The sequence below is a fragment of the Columba livia genome, chromosome 3, assembly GCF_036013475.1.
Source record: "Columba livia isolate bColLiv1 breed racing homer chromosome 3, bColLiv1.pat.W.v2, whole genome shotgun sequence".
Lineage (NCBI taxonomy): Eukaryota > Metazoa > Chordata > Aves > Columbiformes > Columbidae > Columba > Columba livia.
The window spans coordinates 63,952,904-63,979,356 of NC_088604.1; the positions used below are offsets into that span (position 1 = coordinate 63,952,904).

The window sequence follows — 26,453 nt, forward strand, 5'->3', positions numbered from 1 at the left end:
AATTTCCTTTAAAAAGAAAGCAAGCAGAGGAGAAATAGCACAAGGATTGGCTGACACCCAGGCAGATTTGAACATTATTACCACAAAACATTTGCCATCCATCCTCCCATATGAATGACACAAAGTATGAAGGGCTGGTACACGCATCAGGTTCAGTGAAACTTGCGGATACAGTTATTGAAAAGAGAAAACATAATGGCATCTGGCTATTTATTATTCAGGTCGTTCCAGCACGGATTTGTCATCCGCTTTAAAGTATTAAAGGTGCTTGACAAGATGCAGAATGTAACAAAAACAAGTCAGGAATTTTCTAGTCTGCAAAAGTTTATTAAGCAACAGCTGGACAACTCTTACAACTCCAAATCATCAAGGAAAAATAGGGCAATCAGTCCATCTCTCAGTCATGTAGACAGTAAAGAATTTGGACAAACCACATTTTTATAGGGAAACCAACAATGCTTTCTAGGCACCTCCTGCAAAACCTATTACACAAGATACATCAAAGGAGAGGCAGATCAGGGTAGTCTTTAAGTACAATGGAAACCAGGTATACCATGGTATACTGAGGAGGAAAAAAAAACAAAACAAACTTGAGATTCCAAAAAATGTATTTAAAAAATACTAAAGGTACGTAAAAGTTCACAAATTGTGTACCAAATTTTCAAAAACCTTAAGAAAAACATGCCGGGCTTGCTAGCTTAAGAACGCATGCACCTGCATGACTATATGCTAATTAAATTAAGAAGGAAAAAAAAAAGGAAAAAAAAAGAAAAAAATCCCAAATAATGTTCAAAGTTATAGTACCAAAAAAATGCATTTATAAACAAATGTAACTCCCCTTCTTTTTCAGGAAACACCACAGTGCCTTTTCAATCAAATGCATCCCCATGCTAATCCACAACACCATATATTTTATCTACAATAAACAACGAGATCTTGAACAGACATACCCTTCCCCCAACGCACAACACACAAAAAGATGCAGTGAATGCAGAAATAGTGAAAAGAAAGGAAACCAAAGGCAAAACATGTATCAAACATACAACCAGAAAGGGAAAAGTAGGAAAGTTCTGAACAAATAGCTTGAAACAACATAGGTAGAATTAAAAGCTGAGCACTATTCCAAAATACTTGAAACTCAGGTGTCTGCACACAGTTCAAAAATGCTTCTCTTTTATTATTACTTTAATCTTAATCCATATCCACTTGACCATCAACTTGACCTGTATGATAAACATTCCACAAACAGACATTTGTCAGGATTCAGAATTGCTGAATTAGCTCATATTTTTAAATTTTTAAAAATGTAAATTGGAGGGCAACGATTAAAAATAAACTGGCAGGCTTTAGCATCATACCATCTAATTTTTTAATTGAATGCTATGGATAGGTAAGTATCTGGTGTTTTCACTATTTAAGTCCCACAAAATCACATTGTTTTGATCCTGCAGCCAGCTCTGGTTCAGCAAACCTGTGCGCTTGCATAGTACTGCACAACGATCAATTTGCCTTGAAACACAAATTTCTTATGGTAGGTCCATTTGCAAAATCAAAAGGTGATGAGTAAAGTCTTAAATTTTCTTAGCAAGAATTGCTTCACTGAATCCTATTTCATTCTTTTATTTGGTTAATTGCTTTTGTCTTAAAAATCTGGTTTTCTAGATGCAGCAACAATCAAACTGCCCAAAGAAATTATCTCCTGATATCAGGCAACACGCAAAGCTGAGTCTTTAAATCTTAAAACTTCTCTGCAGGATTTTTTTAGATGAAAATTAAATAAATACAAAGACAAAACTATTCACATAGCCCACCATTCACAAGCAGTAAGTAATCTTCTTCCTTGGAGAACGATGCATGTAAATTCCCATCCTGCAAAGAAGACCTGTGGTGCCTACCTGCAGACTACTCCTGAGGGTAGCAGGGCTCTGAACTGGTATTTGCTGATGGAGGACTGTGCTTGCCTTCAAAGTGAAAGGACTTGAAAACAGAAAAATTTATCTACCATAATTTTTCCATTTTTGTCAGCAGTATGCTAACACTTGCCCTCTTACACTGGGAAAGCCATTATGCTGATCTCTAAATAACATAAGCAGCTTGACCTCCTGCGATGGAATCCTAGAAATGGGAATAAAGGGCAAAAATCTGAACAGCTACTCTGTGGCCAGGATTTTACTTCTAGCATTCTTCCAGGGGACTATACAGAACCGTCAGTATAGTTGTTGGCTAATGCTCTATCATTTTATTAAATGGATATATGGGTTATATAAGTAATTGTTACTGTATAATCACACAGTAAGGGGAAAGTACATTTTGGGTTGGATTCTACTCTCTTGCGTATCTTGCTGAAACCATGTAGTGAGGCTAGAAGTTGGCTCTCTGTCAGCACAGCATGCAAGTGACTCATCTGTACTAATCTCCAAGTTGGATTTACTGGTCTGGAGTGGTTTGGGCTCTGCAGAAATGCACGATTTCCAAATTGTTGCTCTGGGAAACACATTCTTTAAAGCTAGTGAAAACTTACTCTGTCTTTTCTCCCCTTTCTCTCAATCAAAGCAGTTTTTGCACAGGTTGCTCTCTTCATAGCAGGATTTATACTGTTTCTGAGAGTTAATAGGGCACCAAGATAACTTAGGATCACACATACCAGGCTGCAAAAAGCAAATGCACAAGAATGGTCTGAAGCAACAATCAGTCAAGCTCCCAAATCTGTCTGGAATTTCTGAAAGAACACTAAAAAGACCCATCAAGGAAAGGCTTGACCTATGGAAGGTCCTGGCTCAAGGCTTCAGCGAAGCCAGATATGTTTGTCTGACGCCAGTACACCTTCACACATCTTCATAAAAACAATGGAACAAAACTGGAAAGAGAAATGTGGAATTGTTTTACCTGTGGTTGCATCACAGGTTTATCTAAGTGAGATGAATCTGTGTGCATATTCACCAATATTTAGGCAGCCAATGCACATGTTACTGCTACCTCTGGAACTGAGAGCAAAATTACTAACACAATAAATCCTTTTTTTTCCTCTTTCTCCTCCTCCTTCTCATAGTTTCTTAGGGTGTTGCAGAAATATGATATTGCAGAAACACAATATTCTCACTGTCTCAAGCTAAAATTTGCCACTCCATGCATGCTGCACTTCACACCAGATGTGAATTATCGATATTTAGACTCTGTTAGCAGCAGCTATATTTTGAGGATATCAGCCACATTTTTTCAAAAGAATCACGTTCTCTTGTTGCATCTCTTTGCAACTCCAGTGGAGCAGATTCTGACTTCAACTGGCCACCATGGCCACCAGCTGGCATCGGGGCTTTCTCTGCCCAAAGCTGCTGCAGCCAACCCCATGGCAGCTTCACGCTGCTCTTGGAGCAGACCTAGGAGGATGAGTGATGGAACATCTGCTACATCATGTCTCCAGTGGAGCATGTTGAAGAGGCCAAGCTTCTGCATGCAGCATCAGGGCTCAGCTCCACCAGCTCTGTGCAGCACTAGCTCAGGTATCAGGAGCAGGACAGCTGTGCTGGAGTCAGCTGAGCCCAGCTGAAGGAGGAGTGTTACTAGTCAGAGCAGAGGAAAATGCATCGACTGCTACACTATTTCTCCTGCCTCTGCTAGCTTATTCCAAGTGACTTCGCTTGTATCTCTGCACAGCACTAAATTATGCCATTGCCAAACCCTACCAAACTATGCAATAAACTTCTTGCAAACTGAGCCTCCATAGTTATAGCCTCTTTTATCATGTAACCCAGCTTATTTTATATCTCAGGAAAAAGCACTGTACTAAGAAGATGGGAAACAAATCAAGTCTTGTATTTTTAAAACCATTCCCAACTGAAATACATAGTTACAAACACAGGAGGAAAACAGTGGAGAAGCACAGATTTCGGCAGGTCCCAAAGAAGTCATCTACACTCTTTGTAGTCTACACAGTCCTCCAGAGCAAACTCACTGTGTTCAGCTGCCAAAAACATATTTTCGCCTGCCTGCATTACGAAATTTTGTATACTATCCAACAAAACCAGGTCTTCCTATATGCATTTTTAACTTCTTGCAGCAAAACATACTGCTAGCAAATAACTACTTACAAAGATGCTCTTTAAATATAAATAAGAAAGTGTGTATAACTCACTGATCCATAGTAATAAAATAATACCTAAATCACTTATTACATTACACAAGATAAATAATTTGTCTTTTGGACATTAACAGCAAATCTGCATTAAATTATTAAAAAAAAAAAAACAAAACACTCAAAAGTCCCTAAAAAAACCCCACCAAAAACAAAAAAACAAACCCAAGCAAACAAACAAACCCCCAAACCAAAACAAGCCCCAAACAAGCAAAAAAACCCCAAATACCGAAACCCCCCCAAAAAACATAAAACCCTTAGACTGTCACAATTATTGCACAACAAAAAAAAGCTTTGGAAAAACCATACTTAACTACTGGAAAGTACTGTCTGTATAAAGGAACAAGATACTTCTGAACGCTTTGCTACATTCTTCATAGAATAACTTAGTTACCTAGATAAAACCTGGGTTTTCCTAAAGAAATATAAAATGTAACATCTGTCTTTTGTCTGAATGCAATACTGATCTTCAGGATTTAAGAGATTATTTTGGGGGGCTTTTAATTTTCTTTCCTATATTGTATCTCAATGAAAAACAAAAAAACCCTGTCTCTTTCACTTGTTCTTTGTATAATTTAGGATGCAGTTGCACACACAAATATTTACATAGTTCCCATTCTTTTTACTAAAATTCTAAGTATTTGAGAGTATTTTCTCTCTCTAATACTGGGTATTCTCTGCACCATTAAAATCCTTGGTTAAAGAGACTGTTAAATTATTTTCGAAAAGAAAAAATATTATCTTTCCCTGTAGCATTTTCTAACAAGTCAATAGGAAAGATGTTGGAAATTGCATTTATTTTCCTAATTTATGATAATTATTCCTTGTGCTTTGCTGGGGCAGAAACCAGGTCTCTTCTATGCCAAATCTCTTTGTAAATACCATCAGGACACAAACAGGACCTGGGCCAGTGAAACCAAATCACTAACTCTGATACTTAGTGTATCAGTTTCATTTCTTGACTCTTCACTAGCACAAACCTGCTGATAATTGAAAAAATTTGGCAATGAACCAAGTGAAGCGGAATACTGTTCCCTAGGAGGTTAAAGAAACTGCATGCAGAAGTCCTTCTATATTTACATTAGATTTTGTTCAGAAAAAACATTCAAGTTGTTTCCATATAACAAGAATTTTGGCTTAAAACTACAGGTGATGTTCCTCCCAGCAGAAGATTTCTAACATGAGCAAAAGAGCCAGCAAGCCATGGTACGCTGCTCCTCTTATGGTGTTCAGTATGTGCCTGTTATATTCTAATCAGGGTCAGGTAAGGCCTCTCATCAGCCAACTTTCCTCCTTGTGTGATGGAATCAGTAGACTGAGAATTCCACCTACTGTTAGTACAGAGTATAACTTAATATAGACAGAGGACTTAATAGTGTTTTCTCCACAAAAATCCAAGGGAAACACTTCCATTGATTTTAAAGGGACCAGAACTGAACCCATTTCAGTTCCTCTGTTCCACACACATTATACATACAGGCACTCAAACTGCTGAATAAATCTTGCACATGAAAAAGAATACAAATGGGCCCAGACAACTGATGGAAAGTCAACAAAACTAATTAGTTAAATCAAACAACAATCTGCTAGATGTCAAGGGGAATGTTGTGCCTGACCACTCCCACACACAAGCAGAAGCTGCCGAGCTTCGGGATAATGCAGGCATGGTACTATCTCCTTTCCCCCTCCTTCCTTCCTTCCTGCCTCTGCTTCCTCTCTCCATGGAAACCACCTCACAGGAGGTTTTTCCTGGACTCACCTAGTTGGGACATTACCCGTGGATGACCTGCCTTGTCATGTCCCTTGGCAGCTCTGGAACTCCTGACTGGCATCACTCCCTCTGTGCTGTACAGGTCTACAAGCCTCCGCACAGCAGAAGTTACAAGCTCCCTGAACGCTGGTGTCTTCTACTACAGCAAGGTCTTGTCTTATGTGGTATGTTCCTCTAGAAAGAATCAAATGCAACACACATCTGCCCTACATTCAAGATTTAAGAAAAGCAAAGAGAAAATCACGCCCATTCATCTTAAGTTACACCAGGCTTTTCAAGTAAGAAGTTCAACTGTGGATGAAGGACACAGACAAATCAGCCATCGTCCCCTCAGCCAACACATCTGCCTTAGTGTGCCTTTCACTTCAAAAGAGTAATTTCTGAAGGAAATCTGCAGTTACATTTTACAATATAATGTCCAAACAATTATAAGTAGTTTTGGGTTTTGTGTATTATTGGGGAAACTACTTCCATATCAAAACATGTTCTGTAGCAAAATGCAGGCAAGGAGTGAAGAGAGAAAGCAAATAAATATGTGCACAACACATGGACAACACAGAAACTCTTCTGTGCAAGCAGTCCTTCTGAAATGCTCAACAGGCCTCCATGGCTACCAGAAAGAACTGCAGAGAGTCAGGCTACCATTATTAAGCCTTCCTCTGTCACACTCCATGTACTTTGGCTTCCCACTCTTAGCTGGAGCATTATATTCTCAAACCAGTCACAAAGGCTACTCAAGTAGCCAGGCGATAAAAGGGATGATTCTGTCCAATTTTTTCTTCCTCTTTCAACTCATTTGTTCTCCAGCCAGACATGATGTTGTTTTCTGTAATGAAATTGCTTTGCCGATTAAATTGCTTCCTGTAATGACTTGCTATACTTCTGTTGCCTTCTTAATTCAAGCACTGCTACACTGCTGTAGAACTTGATTCCTACTGATTGCTAAGAAGACTGAATACACTGGGCCTCCTCATTCCCTTGAAAGACTTTGTTTATAAAGTGTAAACACATTTAAATGAGGAGCATGTACGGGCGTGGCCTCAGAGGTCTGTCTGGTCACACTGTACCTCTCCCAACTATGGGCCAAATCGGAGAATACTGTTGATCAATATCAGCAAAGAAGAAACATTCGTGATTAGTTCCTCCCCTATTTTCTGGCACTGAAAGAAGTTTATCCCCAATAACAAAAGAAGCAATGCTCATAATCATTTCCTCCTCTCTTTTCTGTCACCTACTGAAAGATGTTTATCTCCAATAACAGCACACAAAACAAGCAGACATCAACTTCTTGGATATAGTGAGCTTTTAAAACACTCATGGGTAACAACTGTTTCTTTTCCAAATAATGCATCATTATTTATAAATAAAACATTGACCTATGTAAGCCTCCTTGGAACTTGTGGTACTCAGTTATTTTCAAAGATCAGAGAAGAAACACGTGTCTTCAAGTATTATAGCTTCTTTTTTTTTTTTTTTTTTGCTGCTATCACTGTAGTAGATGTAGTAGAGTAGTAGTAATAGTAGTACAAACTGGACCAGAAAAAAAAGTTTTGTTTCCTGTTTTAAAAAGAATGGCGTGATATAAGGCAGTCTATCAAAAAGAGCAGTCTTCTTTAATCCCCCTATGAGCTTACATCAGCTACTGTAGCAAACACGGCAGAATCACCACAAGCCACACTTCTCCACGTAACACCGAATGGCTCTCAACCCTTTGCTCTTTCTGAGACCTAGCACAACGCTCAAAAAGAAAATTTAAAAAATTAAAAAAAAAAAAAAGAAAAAACCCAAACAAACAAACAAAAAAATAACACCTGAAAACAAACAAACGAACAACCAAAACAGAAAACAGCCCCCCACCCTCCACCCCGTGACTGATCAGAGTTAATGCCCTTCTGTTGGGCACCAAAAGACTCTTCCAGTTTTACTGTCTTCTTCGCTCCCAGGCACCTCTGCACACCTAACGCAGGCTGCCCTGACATTTTCCGGATTGGACTTCATGAGAAGGTCAACATTTTCCTCTCTCCAGTCCCTCCTTATCATTTGAGGCGTTGAGTCACATTAGCCAGAGCAACGGCAAAGGCTTGCACTGCAGAAAATGGATATTGAAAGTCCAAAATGTAAGCATTGCCATCAATCCTTCCAAACTGCATCACCTGGGAAGCAGGAGAGGAGGAGAAGGGAATGAAAAAGAAAACAAGGTCAAAAAAAGTGAATGACGGAAAAGGAACCAGAGAAGAATAAAAGCAAAATGTTTTTGCTCTTTGTACAAACACCGTCCCCCCTGAGCTGATATGAAGAGGGCTACTCACAGGATGTGACAGAGGAATAAAAGCATCGTGCTACTGTCTGTAGAGAGTATTTGACAGCAATATTTGACTCTATAGAGTAAACTGAGCTTTAAAACACGCTAGTTTGTACACAGCATTGCTGTAAGTAGATTGTCATCAATTACTTCAGCAGATGTGGGTCACGCCAGCCAACATCATGCTTCCTGCAGGAAAATACAGTTCTCTCCCTTGGAGAGATCATCAGCCCATTAGGAAAAGATAGTTTGTTTCCAAAGAAAGCTTTCAGGGAAGGGGAATGACCAATCTCCTGACTCTAGCACTTCATAGCCAGTGAGCTATATGTTCCCCATCAGTTCTGTTTTCCTTTGCATAAATTTCTCTTGCACATAATTACACCGAGAATTATTAGCAAAGGGGCAGTGAGAGCTGTTTGAAATGTAAAGCAAGGCTAGTCAGGTTGTTCATTGTTCTTCCATAGGGAATTATCTGAAGTCAGCTTTATCCAAGCCAGGTTTTATTTCCCCACCAACAAAACCAGGGGCACATATCCACAACCATTTAACTGAAGAAGAAAGGAGTGTAAATGGCTCTGATCACTGCCTTTTGAATGAGCTGTTTTTACAAACAAAACCAGGAGACTACCGCTGTTCACGCATGTTGGATATTTGAGACCTCTCACTCCCAAGTTAAATCAGAGGGAGCTGAGAGCCTTGATGTCTTTAACAAATCAAAAGTGACTTACAGAGATGGGACAGCTGGACAAGGAGATAAATATTGTGTCTCCTCTGAGTCCAGTATCCTGCTGATCGGTACCATTTATTAGCCTGGGTTTGGTGTAGTAACATCCCGCTCAGGGCAAGGTGAGAGAGCCTAAAATTGAATGTTGCAGTTTTCTGAACTATCCAGAGACCCCTATAGCCATGGGTGGTTCAGAAGCAGCCCACGAGCACCGTGTTGTGGGGAGGGTCACTGCCTCCCTCCTCTAGCAATAAGAAGCAGCCCCACTGGCCTGTTAACCCACAAGGGGAAATGCTGGCATGGAGAGAACCTAACTGTCTGCCCATCATCTCTGCCTGAGCTATATACTGCCTGGCTGACCTTTGTGAGTATCAGGGCAAGGGAGCAGTGGCTGCCATCCACAGCCACTGACAGCAAATGCAGCTACCCTTGGGAAGATCTGCTGTTTTTATTACAAAACTCACCTACCTTCAGCAGTGAAAGCCAGTGAGACTAAAGGGGACCCTTATTCCTATGTCCAGCAGAAGTAAAGCCAAACGTATTTTGTAAATTTATTTTACAACTGAACCTCACCCTGCATTCTGAATCCATACCTTTGACAGCTGCTTTTTATCAACCACGTAGCAAAGCTTTTTTCTGAGAGAGCACCTAATATGAACTGGAAGTATTCGGCCACGTGAGAGGCAGAGCTCATTACTGGCACAGCTTTCCCACCCTGTTCCCCACCCCAGCCCATGAGTGCAACCCTCTCCTACCTGTCTCCCTTCCAGCTCAATCTGGAAGTTTTTTGCTGACTCCTGGGTCACCCGCCCTCCAAAGTCCAGCTGGTAGACTTGCGTTGCCTCATTCCACAGCGGCTGCTTGTTGGCCATCACATACACAAAGCCCTGGCTCCCCAGCCTCCCATCCTCCTTCTCGCTGGCCTTCCTGCACTTGAATTCGTCCAGCTCACTGGCTGTCCTCAAACTCCTTTTGGTTTTCCAACCCTTTTTGCTGCTCTGGCTCTGGTTCATCAGTTCATCCCCGCTGATAAAAAGCTCTGGCTCGCTCTCCGAACTGTCCTGAAACTCATTCGTCTTGTTTAGCTTCTTGGACTTCAGCTGGTCTTTCTGGCTCTTGACTTTTTTCTTCTCCCGCCCCAGCCGAGGGCTGGATATTAGCGAATTGAAGTCAGTTAGCGTCCTTGCCTCCTTTTTGACCTTGCCCTCAGTGATCGCCTGCACGTTTCCTTCCTCGGCTCGACTGTCCAGGCGCTTCCGGCTCTTCTTGCTGAATTTGTCTGTCCTCTGAGGAACAGGGCTTTCCGTCAAGGAGAGCACCTCCTGGAAGGTGTCCGCTGTCTCCACCATTACCTCTGTGCCCACGTGGCCCTGCAGCTCTGCCGGTGGGGGAGACATCACTGGCTTTTCCACCACGAGGAGTGGCTTGGGAGGCAACGTGCCCTGGGGGTTCTGTACAGGTGGGCAAGTGCTGTAGGAGCTCCACGGGTGCAAGGCGATCGGTGGCAGCTGTAAACTAGAGCAAGCGCTACTTCCCGGGTACATGGGTGGCAAGGAGCAATAGGAGAGGTTGGACGGATAACCTGGCTGAAGCACAACTGTGGGCTCCTGCTGTGCAAACTGTGTGGGGGCCAGAGCTTCTTTGGGGGAACAGGGAGGCTGCATTCCCTGAAGGGGAGGGGCACTGTAGCTTCCTGGGTAAGGTACGCCAACCCCATAACTTGTCTGGAAAGTGGCAGTTGGACTTGTTGGAGACTTGGGGGAAACAAATGGTACTCGAGACATATCCAGATGTTGAGCTTGGCCAATGATGAGAGGAGTAGGTTTTAGAGGGTTGGGCACCGAGCTCTGAGATGTCCTTTCCTGAGGAACCCATATCTCTTCACTCACTATAGGGTCCCACTGGTAAGGCGGTGGCCGTTTTATACTGAGGGCAGCTTCCGCCAAGGACACAGGTATGTGCCGTATGGATTTCTCCACCGGGCAGTGCTGAGAAAGGGCCTCATCCTCCGTGAAGGCAGAGTTGATATAATCTGCTCGGTCACGGGAACTCTCAGGTGGGCTCAGCAGGCTGTAGGAGGACTGGGAGGCCAGAGGTGAAGTACTGACAGAGTGAGCAATGATGGAGCTGTGCTGGGAGCCACCCCCGGTGCTCAGATCAGGTCTCATGCCACCAATACTGGAAGTGCTGTTACTAGCGTTGGCACCAGTGATGTTGCCCACACCACCAGTGCTTGTGTTGTTGCTGCTGCCACTGCCACTGCTGCTGCATTGGCTGCAGGTGTACAAGGCGGTGGGTACTCTCTGTTGGTACTGCGCCGTCACAACGTTGTTCTTGGCTTTTGGGGGAAGTTGCAAGGTGGCTCTCTGACCATCCACCAGCTGAGCCATTTTCAGGGCTGCCTCTCTGCTGTTCCTCCGCAGAGTTGCATGAATTATGCTGCTGTCCAGCCTCTGCGTGATGCTCCTGCCCTGGGACAATTGGCTGGCGATGTCAGGGTAGGGTGGTGGGTCCCCAGTTGGGATAGAGTAACGGGGGACCGTGAGCCGGTTCAAGGTGGCACTGGTGCAGGGCTGCTGCATCTTCTTCTCGGCCGCGGTGATGCGCAAGGTGGCAGAGCTGCCAGGGCCCGGTAGGGTGTAGGTGCTCTGGGCGCAGAGCATCCTGGTGCGTGGCCGGCACACCTCCTCCACATTCCCACTGCTGTCGAATGTCGTTATCCGCTCGTACCCCAGGGGCGTCTGGTAGTGCCCCGCTGGGAAGAGGGAGAAGTCCCCCTTCTTCAGGCAGAGATCAAGGGGCGGCTGTGGAGGGCCAGGTGGGGGTGGCGGGGCGGTGGTTGGGGCAGCAGGGATGGTGCCAGGGTAGGGTGGAGGGGGGTTCATCTTGTTCAGCTGCAGCTCTTGAGTGGCCCCGAAGATGACAGTGTCCCCTTCTGCCAGCTGTGGCCCCGGCCGCGGGGCCTTGGCCTTGGGTGGGGGCTCATGCTCGCGGTCGCCGTGGTCCCGCAGGTCGGCCAAGGCAATGGCGGGAGGTACGGGGGGCGGTGGTGGGGCCAGGGCGGGGGACACGGGGGGGGCGCGGCCCAGGTCCCCCCCGGCCAGGGGCCCCGGCCCGGGCCCGGGGAAGCGGCCTGGTGCCCCCGGGAAGGGCCCCGCCCCCTCAGCCCCTGATTCCGCCGGTGGATTGGCCAGCACATCCAGCTGCACGTTCTGATTGGCCAGCAGTGACTGGACCAGGCCGATGCTCTGGGTGGGCGACATGGCCTGGGCCGAGCTGTGGATGGGGGCGATGGGGATGTTGACGGTGCACGGCGGGCTGCTGGCAGCGGCCCCGGGGGCGCCGGGCACTGCAACGGAGAACACAGCGTGTCACACGCCACCCCAGCTGTCCCTGCCCCAGGGGGCCCACGCGCACGATGGCGAGGCCTGTGCTGTGGGGCTGCCTCAGTCTCAGGGCTGGAGGGGTGGGGGGCTGCAAGCCTTTGCTGGTGGCAGCAGTCGGGCAAGCAGCCGGGTAACAGGCACTGAAATAGGGAATTTTCCTGAAACGGTATTTCACATATTTGGGGGTTTTCTTCAGCACTTTGACTTTTTAAACTGCTATCTTCCCACACTTGCTTAAGCACTCTACTGCATTTGGATGGACTGCTATCAGGTCCCCAAATCAATGGATCACAGAATCACAGAATGTTAGGGATTGGAAGGCACCTCAAAAGATCATCTAGTCCAATCCCCCTGCTGGAGCAGGAACACCTAGATGAGGCTACACAGGAAGGCATCCAGGTGGGTTTTGAATGTCTCCAGAGAAGGAGACTCCACAACCACCCTGGGCAGCCTGTTCCAGTGTTCTGTTACCCTCACTGAGAAGAAGTTTCTTCTCAAATTTAAGTGGAACCTCTTGTGTTCCAGTTTGAACCCATTACTCCTTGTCTTACCATTGGTTTGAACAAGTAAGCCAGCCTGTCTCCACTGATCCACATTGCGCAACTTTAAAGTAACTCCTTGTGGATCAGTGCTTCAGAGGCTAAGTTCAGAGCTTATTTTCAGTCTACACTATGATTCCCATGGACTTTCACAATCTGAATTACCACTCACTCACTCATCACCCAATTTTAACTACTGCTACTCAAATCAATGAAAGTTTTGCTGAATCAGGACTCACTAGTTTTCAAGGAGGCTTTGTTTTTTTTTATAGTAAACACATCAACAAACAATGGAAAGGATAACCCACTCAGAAACCCATGGCTGCCCGTGGTCCTAGCCCCCTTCTTTTTTTTTTTTTTCAATTTAATTTTTTTATTACTTTCTGTGAGCTTGGCTTTGTTTCATAATAGGAAATGCTGAGTGCTTCCTATGCATAATATATATACAATTATCAATGTCTCTATTTTTTTCTTCAGATCCTACAGGAGAATATCATGTAGACATAAATTAGGCAAGCCAAGCCCCAAATCATGAAAGAATGGGGTTCATTTTAAGCACATGAGTATTTCTTCAGAAGTCCAGAGGACTACTCTGGTGCTTGGGTCAGACACAGGCTTTGCTGCTTTCAGCAGTCAGAACCTTGGTCTGAAATAATGGGAGTATTTCCATTTATTTCAGTAGGCTCTAGTACAAGTCTTTAATTCCTTTGCAGTGCTCAAACTCATTCCTCCTTAAAGGGTACTGGCAGGATGCTACTCCTGTAGATCCAAAAACCTGTGACCTGACAACAGGAATCCCTCACTGACATGAAAATTCTGAAAATGTATTAATTTATCTTCTTGTCTATTCTTTGTTAATTTTATTGCCATGATTTTTTTTTTTAATTGGAGGAGGTCGCGAGTACTTCCAGTCCTTTTACCTGCCACATTCACATCACCTGTGCCCAAGCCTTCCCTGCACTGCTTGAATCTTCTGCTACCTTACACCTCAGTGAAATGAGAAATTCTTCCTGATCTCCCTTACTTATAAAATACATTTTAGCCTCTCTGTAAGACTTGGCTAAAGACTTGTAAGATAAAAATCCAGAGGGGCATCTATCGCTTCCCAAAGGGTGGCTCAGTTTTACAGGAACTTGCCCTCCAACTCAAACTCCTATCAGCAGGTTGTGCTTTGCTGCCATCAGGTCACAAGAACGACCCTTTTTGGCTTCCAACACATTACAGTTCTGTCCTACAAAGACGCAGAGTACAAAGTTTCAGTCTACGGAGAATTCTTAGTGAACTAAATAGAAGACCCATTTTCTAATAACTCGAAATTTAGCAGCTCTATACAGATTATATTTTCCACATATTTTAGAAAAGAAGATCTGTAATACATATTAATCTTATTCTAATTCAGTTCTACAGGAGCCCATCAGACTAAGAGATTTTGATTTGTGTGTTTACCAGAGGAGGCTGGTAACACAAGTGATCTGTCCTCCATCTAGCTTAACCCATAACATGGCAGACTTCCAGCTCCTCCTTACCTGGTAAATCATCTTCGTCTTCACTGAAAACATTTGGATTAAAGACAGGCAGGTTAATGTAGTCCATTGAAATCTTCCGCACTTCTGGGAGATATATTGTCATCTGCCTGGGCTGAAGATGCAGCAAACTGGTTTTATATATGACTGGAGAAAGAGTATAACAAGAAATTTTTAAAAATCTGTTACACAAAGAGCATCTAAAGGTAAGAAAGAATCAATTTAGAGCAGACAGAAGGGCTATGGCTCTTTTTATTTAACGTATTAATGAACAAATGCATGTATAGGCCATTCTTAGCAAAATCACTATGTAACACTTTGCATAAACAGGATAAAAGAGATTGTTATTTTCAGCTATTTCTCTTCAAATAGAAGCAGCATCTCTGTAATTAAATAATCTGTAGAAATAATGAATTACTTCACCTTGTATTCACATCTATTTTTATGGAAGGAAAATAATTTTTCCATTCTACTTCTGGAACTCTTCACCATAGGATGCTACCCGCTTATATGAGTTTAGGGGAAGACTGGAAGCTCTCAGGAAGGAAATGTGTTGAGGATTACTACACACAGTATCACAGTATCACAGTATGTTTGGGATTGGAAGGGACCTCAAAAGATCATCTAGTTCAATCCCCCTGCTGGAGCAGGAACACCTAGGTGAGGTCACACAGGAACATGTTCAGGCAGGTTTTTAATGTCTCCAGAGAAGGAGACTCCACAACCCCCTGAGCAGCCTGTTCCAGTGCTCTGTCACCTCACTATGAAGAAGTTTTTTCTCAAATTTAAGTGGAACCTCTTGTGTTCCAGCTTGATCCCATTACCCCTTGTCCTATCACTGTTTGCCACCGAGAAGAGCCTGGCTCCATCCTCGTGGCACTTACCCTTTATATATTTATAAACATTAATAAGGTCACCCCTCAGTTTCCTCTTCTCCAAACTAAAGAGACCCAGCTCCCTCAGCCTTTCTTCATAAGGGAGATGCTCCACTCCCTTAATCATCTTCGTTGCCCTACGCTGGACCCTCTCCAGCCGTTCCCTGTCCTTCTTGAACTGAGGGGCCCAGAACTGGACACAATATTCCAGATGTGGTCTCACCAGGGCGGAGTAGAGGGGAAGGAGAACCTCTCTCGATCTACTAACCACCCCCCTTGTAATACACCCCAGGATGCCATTTGCCTTCCTGGCCACAAGGGCACAGTGCTGGCTCATGGTCATCCTGTTGTCCACCAGGACCCCCAGGTCCCTTTCCCCTACACAAAGAACCTCCTCCTGGCTCAGGAAGTCCCTGGGACCCAAACAGTTGGAGACTGGGAGAACATTTGAAGGAAGTATCACTATACACTTGCTCTGCACTTATACCCTTCCCTACTTATCTATCACTGATAATGAAAGAATTAGAATGACCTCTGGTCTGAACCTGTAGGGTTATTTTTACACTATCTTTTGACAATCATTGCAAATGCAGATGTCATAAATTTGCAAATTAACTGAAAGAGAAGTGGATGGAACAAACCTGAGAGTTTACATAAGACTCCATTAAGTAGAAGGTGTCACTGCTCTTTAGTAGTAGCACTGGTTGTCCCCAGGGTGTCAGTCAGTATCCTGAGAGGACAACCTTTGTGTGCCAGCTGGGCTAGAGAAGGTCCTCTTCCCAGTAGTTGGGACTCCATCTCTTGTCTGACAGTAGTCAATATAGCCACAAAAGATACCTATTTAGCTAACTCTGCATCCAATGCATCATTATGTAGTCCTGACCTAACTATATAATCAAACACAAGAAAAAAAAATGTTTTCCGAAGAGCTCATGAAACTCTAATACTTGCATTAATATTTCAATTCCAAGCTCCGTTCTGCTAGGTGGCACCCTGTTCTTTACTTAGCCCTCTTCCTTTCAAAAGGACTATCTAGGGAGAAATGCCGTACACAGGAGGTCAGGAGGCTGGACAACTGTGACTTTTAATGAAGGCTACCAATTTACTGGTGCTCCAGCAAGAGAACCATATGATAAGGCTATGCACTGACTTGAATAATCTTGAGCATGATGCTGTAAGAGCTTTTTTAACATTATCTTGATATAATCAGTAGCTACATGACTATAAAAATAAGAATTTAAAGAATATTTCTATTGCAGTAACTTAAACCCTGTGATTTTTATAGTCTTCTTGGAAAAAATTTCTTCATTCATTTGGGTTTTGTTCAAATAAACTGTAAAAATAAAGGTCTGGGCTTGACTGTTAATTAATCTTTTTATTACAGCTGAGACTTTTAACATTTTATTGATCATCTCGTTATTGTATTTATGGATTTTAATCTCTTTTAGTTACAGTGAATCTTTAAAAATCTAATTGCTACTGTCTACAGAAAATAAGTGCTCCATTATAGAAGCCTTTTGATCACTTTAAAGGAACCACATGGCATAAATTCGTTGTTTGTTAGAAAAGAGGTTGACATGCAAAAAATCAATAGGGTTTACTTTTACCTGCACCAAGGTTAGTTGGTAGGAAAGCAGCCAAACCCACAATTTTAAATTTCGTTCCCCAGATATTAGATGTGACCTGAGCAAGGTAGTTGTGCTGCAAAGCAAAAACAAGACAATTTTCACCTAATAAAGCCTGTATCAAGCTCTAATAAAAATCTGCAGAGCAATCAAGCTATTGCGAGTGATAATACAATTCCAGCTTCTCTTGCTTTTATTTTATTGAAATAGCCTAATGTGCCTATGTAGCAACTGTTATACCCAGCCATTAAGAAGTCTCATTTTGATGTCTGAGCACCATCAGAAATGATGTATACAACAGTTCTACAGCTTGCTAGGTTTCATTGACCCACAGGACATGAACAACACAAAGAGCACAAAGTGTTACTTCCTTGCCTTCCTTCCAATTGAGGCTTTTCCACATAATTATGAAATAGAGAACATATGGTCCTCTGAAGCAAGGATTTCCTTGTCTCTGCAGATTCCTAACAAAGCAGAGAACTATGGTGGCATTAGGACAGCTCTGAGAAACGGAATCAGAAACATTTTCACATATGCTTTCAAACAGCCAACAACAGCACCTAGAATAAAAACTCTCACGTGGATTCACATTGACAGTCGTTAGTGGTGCCAGGATTAATATTGAACTGGGAGATGCAATTCTCTAACTGTTCTATCTAGTAGCTGTAATTAAATGAAAAAATGTTATTGGTGATCAACTGGATCTGTATCACAACTTGCTGCCTCTGGAAGAAGATGCATTTAGACTCAGGTCTGGTCACAACATGCACAGTACCTGAGTGATATCTTCTAAAGGAAACTCTCTTCGAGTTAGGCTTGGTGAACCAATAGAAGGTTTCCTTATTGGTAACCTTGGCGATCTTGATATCTCCTGTGCAGCTCGAGACATTTTTGGAGATTTGCGAGCTTCTATATTGATTCTGCACATAAAGCAATAATTAGAATCATCAATGGGTATGTAAAAATGCACAAAATTAATGTATTTGAACATAAAGATGTAATGAAGACAACCGGTATGCTGTCGTTTAAGTGACTAATGAAGACTGTAGAGTCTACAGGATGATGAGTTATGGGTCAAACTTAAATATATATAAGGCCTAACATTCAGTAAATCAGAAAGGATGCCTTCTGATTCATTCAACAAAGTTTACAGCAGTTCTACTGGGTACAATATATGTTCCACTAATCCATAAAAAGGTGTAGGGCTGAGCTATTCAGCTATGCAGATGTTGAGCAAAGCCTCAAGATATGGAAATATGACACCTCAGCTGGCAGATCTCCACGCTGGTACAGCAAACCAAGGTGCCACAAACTTCAGCAGTCCTCTTGCTCCAAGCCAAAAGTTATTCCTACCTCGCACTATACAAAGGGGGTCATGAATAAGAGATCAAGCACCTGAAAAAGCTCACTGGTGGAAAAAATAATGAAAAAACACTTCAAAATTAAGCTCTTAGAAACCAGAAAGATATGTTTGTGTTGTTTTGGCTGTGTTTGTTTTTTGTGTTTGGTGTGGGGTTTTTTGTTTTTGTTTTGGTTTGTTTGTTTGTTTGGTTTGTTTGTTTGTTTGTTTGTTTTTCCTAAGCCACCTTAGTTTTAGGCTCAGGAACTGATGGTTCTTTTGTCAAGTACTAGTAACTAACACTTAGGTATTTCACATATTGTATTCCCATATAAAGGGATGCATTTGCTTTGCCTTATACTAGGATGAGCTCATAACATAATGTCTTTGGAAAAGCGTCAGCTGCAGCCAGAAGGCATCAGGGCCTCAATCCCATCCCATCACATGAAGCTGGCAAACAGATGCCCAGTGAGGCTCTGTGCAGGTGGAGGGTTATGTCTATGCACATAATTAATACAATGAAGACTTATAGGAAAGCAACCACACTGATAGCTTAGAAGCTTGTTTTGCGTATTATTACAGAACCTTGTTAACCCAGTGTTTAAGATGATCTGTTTGTTGAGGCTCCCTTGCAATGTCACCACAGCAGCAGTGCCACCTATGCCAGGATTTGTGCCACCTATGCATGGACTTAAGAATTTGAAAATACCCCTGAGGAAATAAGGCTTTAACTGGACTGGCAGCCTTAAACACAGAGGAGGTAAAAACAAAGACTGTCTGAAGGATGAAAAAGAAAAAAAAAAAGCTGGGGAAAAAGAGGAAAAAATATCCAAGAAATAGTTACCGAGGGAGTTTGGGTGATTTGCTGGCTCGACTGATTTTGGGAGATTTCTTTGCTGCCCAGTCATCACTCAGTTCGATATCGCTGGAGTCTGAGCAGTTGCAGCTGTCAATCACAGTGGAGATCAAGCTGTTTCCATAGATTTCATCTATCAAGACAGGCCACAAAAAATGTAAGTGCTGCTTCAGAAAACTGGTATCAGTTAGACTTATCAGTCATCAGAAACATAAATCCAATCCACAAGTACCAGTTGAGATAAAACTATGCAGAGATAATTTAATGTTCTTCACCCTGTCTACTATAAACTCCAAATTTCCAATGATTCGGACTCAAGGAAACATAATTCAGAGGGGTGAATAGCATTGAGTCGACTCAAGTTGAGACTAAAGAATATTTTCTGCTAATTAGTGATCTATTCCCCACTATTCAAGATACAAAAGGTTCCCTTTTGTGAAACAGAAGACAGCATGGTATAATTTCAGAGGCTCGAGCCCAGTTCACATCAGAAAAAAAAAAATCAGATGCCACTTTCCATTTTGCATACATAGATTTTCTTTAACTCTTGAGGATTTAATATCTAAAGTCTTTCTAAATAGTTTTTTATACAGAGCAACAGTTCAGTTCTACCTGCTTTTCCATCTGTTTTAGGATCCATGATGACAAACTCTGGCCGCAACTTGCTGATACGACGTCCTTTCAGGATAGGCACCAGTCCCCCAAGGTATTCCAGGTACAGAGTATAACACGGACCGCCGACCTCTGGGTCATCTTCTGTCCGCTTCATTGTGCAGTGCAGCCGTTCATTACCAGCTGTTGGGTAGCTGACAAAATCTCTCATATTGTTTGGGTCTGGGATAGGAGGCTTAATTAAATGAAGGAAGGAAAGAGAAAGTTTCCTATAGGTTATTGTTCTTTTTCTTTTTCTGTGGTGATTTAATCCCAACACAACGAACTGAATTTGAACGCAACTCTAACTTGGCAGGTCAAGATTAGTACAGACTACTGTGTGAGCTACGCAGGACCCCCACACTAGACAGCATGGCTGTGTATTATTTATTTTGGTCAAAAGCAGTTGTATATAGAAAACTAAAACTAGTTACATCAAAGAGGAAGGCTGGACCTGTGGTTAGAACACTGAATTAGACAACAAACCTGTATTCGACTCACACCTTTATCACAAGCTTTATCACTCTGGAAAAAGCTTGTACCTCCTATATCACTTCCAAGGACATGACCCATCTTTGCTGAGGGCCTATTCACATCCAATGTGGAGAAATAGGAGCACAAAGCTCAGGGTGGGTTACTTTGCACCGCTTGCCAGCACATTGTATTAATCCATAAAGAGCTCAGTTCTAACTGAGCTGGATTGGACTGCTTTTGTCCAGGCCCATATAGCCTGCATGACACAAATACTACTAATGTGTATAAGTCAAGAGAGTTTCTTTCAAAATGAAAATACAAGAAGAAAAAGTAGCAGAAAAAAGGAACCTCCTTAACCTGGAGAGATGAATATGGGCTGAGGAGTGATCTATAACGTAGTCCACAAGCCGGAGGGGGAAGAGGAATGTTTGCAGGGAAAACGGTGTCTTGCCAGGCACTGGCGTGGCAGACAAGATAGGTGGGAGTGCGTGGCTGGGGGAGAGCCAGGGTAAAGTAGAAAGCAGTGCTGAGGAGGCTCCAGAAATGCCCATGAAACAGCAAGGGCACAAGGCTTCCAAGAACCCTGCCTCAGCCCTGTGGCTACTCCCCACCCCAGTATCCCCTCTAGATGACAGAAGGGTTGTTGGCTATGATGGACCCCTGTACTGCCTCTGCCTCTCTGATGCACATCATGGCTCCCAGCCCTGCTACAGTCAGCTGCTGCCTTCATCCTATCCCGTCCCAACCCATCCCATCCCTTCCCTAAGAGCCAAGTAAGCAACACTGATGCTCAAGAGAGCTGCAGGGGTGGTTCTGGGACAACATGGAAAGCATCCTAGGGAGAAGTAGGCATGCTAGAAAGAACTGAGAACCACTGGTCTGTTAAATCCTCCGAGTCTTTGGAGATGGAGGAATTATGGTTACAGCAAGGCATTTATTCTTCGCTGGCAAATTAACTGTTTCACAGTCACACAAACTGCCCTGATCAGCAGTACCCAAATGGAACTGTGCTGAATCATTATTTTATAAATATAATTTGTTCTTGTTTAAGATGGGCCAACTCTACTGATCTTAAATTAGTTATTCTAGCTCTGCATTGTTTTAACAAGGATCTGAAACTGGCTCCAATTAATGCTATAACACGTACACAAAAAACACGTAACACAAAAACATACAGAATCACAGAATGTTAGGGATTGGAAGGGACCTCAAAAGATCATCTAGTCCAATCCCCCCGCCAGAGCAGGAACACCTAGATGAGGTTACACAGGAAGGTGTCCAGGCAGGTTTTGAATGTCTCCAGAGAAGGAGACTCCACAACCTCCCTGGGCCACCTGTTCCAGTGTTCTGTCACCCTCACTGAGAAGAATTTTCTTCTCAAATTTAAGTGGAACCTTTTGTGTTCCAGTTTGTACCCATTACCCCTTGTCCTATCATTGGTTGTCACTGAGAAGAGCCTGGCTCCATTCTCATGACACTCACCCTTTATATATCTGTAAACATTAATGAGGTCACCCCTCAGTCTCCTCCAAGCTAAAGAGACCCATCTCCCTCAGCCTTTCCTCATAAGGGAGATGCTCCACTCCCTTAATCATCTTTGTTGCCCTGCGCTGGACTCTCTCCAGCAGTTCCCTGTCCTTCTTGAACTGAGGGGCCCAGAACTGGACACAATATTCCAGATGTGGTCTCACCAGGGCAGAGTAGAGGGGTAATGCTCTGGTTTATAGGCTGTGATACAGAGTTCGGAAATCCTGAGGTGTAACTGATGGCAAAACCATGAAACAAAGGGGCTGAGCGGTTGGCTCTGCTTGTGGTACAGGAAAAGCCATAATATCTGGTTCATTTCCCCACAGCACTGTTGGAGCAGTAAGGTCATCAGAACTCACTGTCCGTAGAAACATTTGGGCAGCCACAGGTCTTAAGTATCACTTTCCTGGCAATATAAGGACTCATGTAACAAGTAGGGAGGCAACAGTTGAACCACTGTGAATCTCTCCTGTAACTGTGACACAGTATTATCATCAGCATGACCTTCTTCAGAAGTCTGTGACTCACCAGCATACTTTACCCTTGGAAAGGCCATTCCCATGGAATAACACAGATCAGCATGTGTGAGCCCTCTTTGCAGATTTTAATAGGCACCAAATGGATCAGTGGGCTCTTGAAAAAGACAGGAATGACCCTTAATCAAGCTTTTAAAATGATAATTATGATAATCAGAATATCTCATCATTTATTCATTGTCACTTAGGAGCAGCATGGAGAGTGGAAATCAAGCAACCCTTTCTTCCTCCTCACACACACACACACACGCACATTTATTTTCTTTTACCTTGATTGTTGGTATAAAGGCAGTGGTAAGGTATGAGCAGAGCCGAGGGGGCAGGGTCAGTTTGCTGATGTCCTTGTCATCCCGCAGACAGCTGGCGATGGTTTGCTGGCACAGGAGCTGCAGGCTGGACACCCTGTGCTCGACTCTGACAACGTACAATGCAGGTCCGGAAGCCATCAGCAGGCGTGAATCCCTGTGACCCCAACAAATGGAGATGATGGGACGCTGCACGGAGAGGAAAAGGATACAACTTTAAAAGAGCATATATGTTCTCCAAGATACTTCCACAGCAAGTGACCATATGAATTCAGCACTGATCACGTTACCCTGAGTCTTCAGAAACTTAAAACTGTGTTCTATTGCCCGCAAAAATGGAGAAGAATTTGAACATCTGAAATTATCGATAACAATGGCTGATGTTTATACAGTACCTTTTACTCACAAGGCTTAAAGCTCTTCACGCAACCCGGATAGGATAAGTGACTTCAAACTCATAAAGTGTTAAAAAGCAGGATCTTTTGATGCCCTAATCAGATTATTTCTTCAGTCATCTAATCAATCCTCATCCACTGGTAGTAGCTCATATTTGACAACTGAAATGTTAAACTATATGCACAGAGACCCTCAGTAAACTACTGAACAAAACCCAGTTGGCTTTCTTGTCTTGCACTGAGTCTTCTGCTGCACAGTGTCTCTTCTGAACTATTCCCAGAGGAACTGAACTGAGAAAGAGCACTGGGAACAAAACGGAGAATGACCTTTTGTCTTCTGCTTGTCTACACCCAGAAATGTCTGAATTCATGACAGTAAAGCCAGAAAGAGTCAGGGGTGACTGGTACTACATGTCAGAATGTGGAGCAGAATAACAATAAACAACTCAAAAGCTGCTTTGGACATTGTTCCTTGCTGCATGAGCATTAGGAGTTCATGTGAGAATACCAAGGTGTGCTTGCAAGGAGCTCTCTAACTGTCTTCCTAAACCCTATCTTTTTCATGTAAAGCACTGGTCTGTTGTGACCTCTTACAGTCCTATCATTATTACTTTTGCTCTTCATGAGTCTTAGCTGCATCTACCTGTCATCTCTTGCTTTCTGTGTTACAAAGCATCTGCATTTGCACATGTACACATATTGTATGGAATTTCAATCCCCTATCTGCTATCTCTATACAAATAAACAACATAAAGAAAAAACTACCACTCCATGAGAAATATTTTGCAGCTTCTTTTCATAATCTGTGATACTCAAAAGTTTAAGCAAATATGTTTTTCATTTAAATGATGAGCTGTGTTTACTGAAAGGTCAGGGTCTCTTTGGAATATAAAGATATAAATATAAAGACTCTTTACAAGATTCACCAAACAAGAATTAACTATACAAAAGAAAAGAGTCAAGGCACCACCAGTAGTAACTTTTATTCAATCCTCTCTAGTCATATGACACCCAGATACTTGGGCTAGATCAGCCCAGAGGTTAGTAATCTAGTCTGGGGAAAAAGCTTCCCCTTCAGTTACACATTCAAGATGCTTAAAGGTGAAAAACTGGGACAAGATGTTTGTATGTGAATGACATAATACAAAATACAGCTGCACAGCACTCTATCATTGTTTATTATGAAGACAGAAACAACTTCTTCAGATAAAAGATCTCCCCTGCTAAGTCACCTTATCCTAAATTTAAATTTCAAGGAAAATATCAGTTTTAAAGTGGGAGGAATGAAGAAGCTTCATTTTCATTACATGTAGGCACACCACACACACACACACACACACACACACACACACACTTCCATGGAGGCACAAACCTTCAGGCTGACTAATAAGCAAATGGGGCAGCGACTGTGAACCATGTGATTTTCACATTAATCGCTAAAGGCATTTTGTAGTGAAGAACTTAAAAAAAATTGAGAAATTCTTTGTGTACCATCAATAATTATTACATGGCTTTTCATAACCATAATCTGTGGGACAGAGCCTTAAGTTTGATGAGAAGTCACATAAAGTATCCCTTACTGACTGGTATTTTCATGATTTTAGAGTGTGGCTCAGCCCTCACACTGTCTGGCAGTAATGAGACAGTTCAAGCTGCTTGTAAAACAAATGCACTTGAAAAGGCACTGGCACAAGCCAGGTACCTGCCACATCTACTATACGACAGCCTGAGAAAGTGTGAGAGTCGGTCTGAAGACGGAGCAGTATTTGCCTGAACATCACCATCAAGAACTTAGAGAACTGAGGCTCTGACAGAAAGAACATGTGGACAATGATTTGGAGAGAGGCCCGAGGAGAAGCATTGTGTTGCACTGTTTTCTCCGATATGGGGGGCTGCTGCTAACAATGGCTGCTGTGTGGACTTCGCCTGCTGCTTCAGCTAAAACCAGCCCCAGCCTCCTGAAGGCTATTGTTATGAGGGTCTCTTCGACCCTGGGACAATAGCTGCCGTCCAGAAGATGTGTTCTCACCTGCAGTCTCAGCTACACATGTCCCTCACCTGCTCCCCCAAACAATGGCCAACGAAAAGGAGCATGCCCAGAAGCTCGCCAAGGGTTCTGAGGTCATCCAATGGACCAGAGAAAGACCCCTGAATGCTGGACACGTAAGCATTGGCAAAAGAAAGCATGAATCTTTTGAGCCTGTGCAGTATGAGCCTGGGTTGTGAAATCAAGGCGGAGACTGGCCTAAAACAATGGGAGCAAGGTGGGGTGAAGAAGCATAAAAGATAAGACCAGAATGGACACCGTTGAAGATCTTCCCACCAGAGGATCTCGAACCACGACGGAGGACCGGCAGGACTCCATGGGACCCGGAGACCAGAGGGATGCTTCTGGAACTGGACTGGTGATAAATGCAACCTCATTTCTCATCTTTACTTTTACTTTTCCCTGTTTCCTTTCCCTTTTCTCTTTCTTACTCTCTCTCTCTCTCACGCGCCACTTTACGGGCAAATTAATAAAGTAACACTGCTTGATTGAATTATAACCCCTTGGCATTTTTGTCACCTTAATTTTGCGCTCTGAGATCAAGGTTAAAAGAACCATCATGAGTCCATCATCACCAGCAGAAGTCACCCTGATTTCCCCAAGGGCTGAAACCCAACATGGGTAGAACTATTGACCTGAGCCTTATGGTGGGATCCAAACCCCATCCTTCCGTTCATCTTGCACCAACTAAAGCTTACCAATAAATACAGTGAAAGAACAAACAAGTATGTGACTTAGTACACAAATGTTTATTTATTGGATAGAGTTTAATGCCAGAAGAGAAGTCTAACATCCCAGCTATCATAATCCAATACAGCACACCCAGATAGCTCTACCATGAAGTCTTGTACTGCAGCATTTATAATCCAATATATCACACCCAGACAGGCCTCTTCTCATCCAAATAGAGTCAAAATAAACCTCTTTTCTCCTCAGGTTACTGCTGCATGCAGAGAACAGCAGAGATGCAGATAGCATCAGTTTGAAAACCTTTGCAATCTTAAACATATTGTCAATGAATAGGTTTTTCATAAGCTTTGAAACACTGAGTGGGACCTCTCGCAACACAGCACTGTGAAGCTTGGGAAGAGTCGAAAGTCCAAAATGAAAGACACTGCCTCACTGAGGGATTTCACCACAGTTTCCTGACAGGCAACCATAGTTCAGCCATCTTTTAAGCTTCTGAATGTCTGACTGCCTTATACTCTGTTTACATATTTTTAGGTAAACAATGTGACTGGGTGCATGTTTAAACGCATGCACATGCACATACACTACCTACAAATGTCCTGCTTGTCTATCACAACACTTCTACTCTTCCATTTGTACATTCCGTCTCCCCACATACATCACATGTTTTAATCTTAGTATTTTCAATCTCATCAAAGAGTGCTTGTACCATACTGGTTTGTCTTTGCTTGCTGATTCCCCAGATACACCTTGCCT

At 43.0% G+C, this 26,453-nt stretch overlaps 1 protein-coding gene across 12 annotated transcripts in view; it reads right to left on the reverse strand.

Annotated features, from left to right (window-relative positions):
• Nucleotides 1-306: 306 nt before the first annotated feature.
• Nucleotides 307-26,453, reverse strand: part of TULP4 (TUB like protein 4) — a 155,291-nt gene continuing 129,144 nt past the window's right edge. For all 12 annotated transcript variants that reach the window (XM_065057291.1, XM_065057279.1, XM_065057282.1 and 9 more), the window contains 8 exons: nucleotides 22,530-22,754; nucleotides 19,685-19,919; nucleotides 19,061-19,205; nucleotides 17,653-17,797; nucleotides 16,860-16,953; nucleotides 14,381-14,524; nucleotides 9,685-12,278; nucleotides 307-8,056 (listed from right to left, as the gene is read on the reverse strand). In XM_065057291.1, coding sequence (XP_064913363.1) covers nucleotides 7,940-8,056; nucleotides 9,685-12,278; nucleotides 14,381-14,524; nucleotides 16,860-16,953; nucleotides 17,653-17,797; nucleotides 19,061-19,205; nucleotides 19,685-19,919; nucleotides 22,530-22,754 — 3,699 coding nt within the window. In that variant the 3' untranslated portion in view covers nucleotides 307-7,939. The remainder of the gene's footprint in view (nucleotides 8,057-9,684; nucleotides 12,279-14,380; nucleotides 14,525-16,859; nucleotides 16,954-17,652; nucleotides 17,798-19,060; nucleotides 19,206-19,684; nucleotides 19,920-22,529; nucleotides 22,755-26,453) is intronic.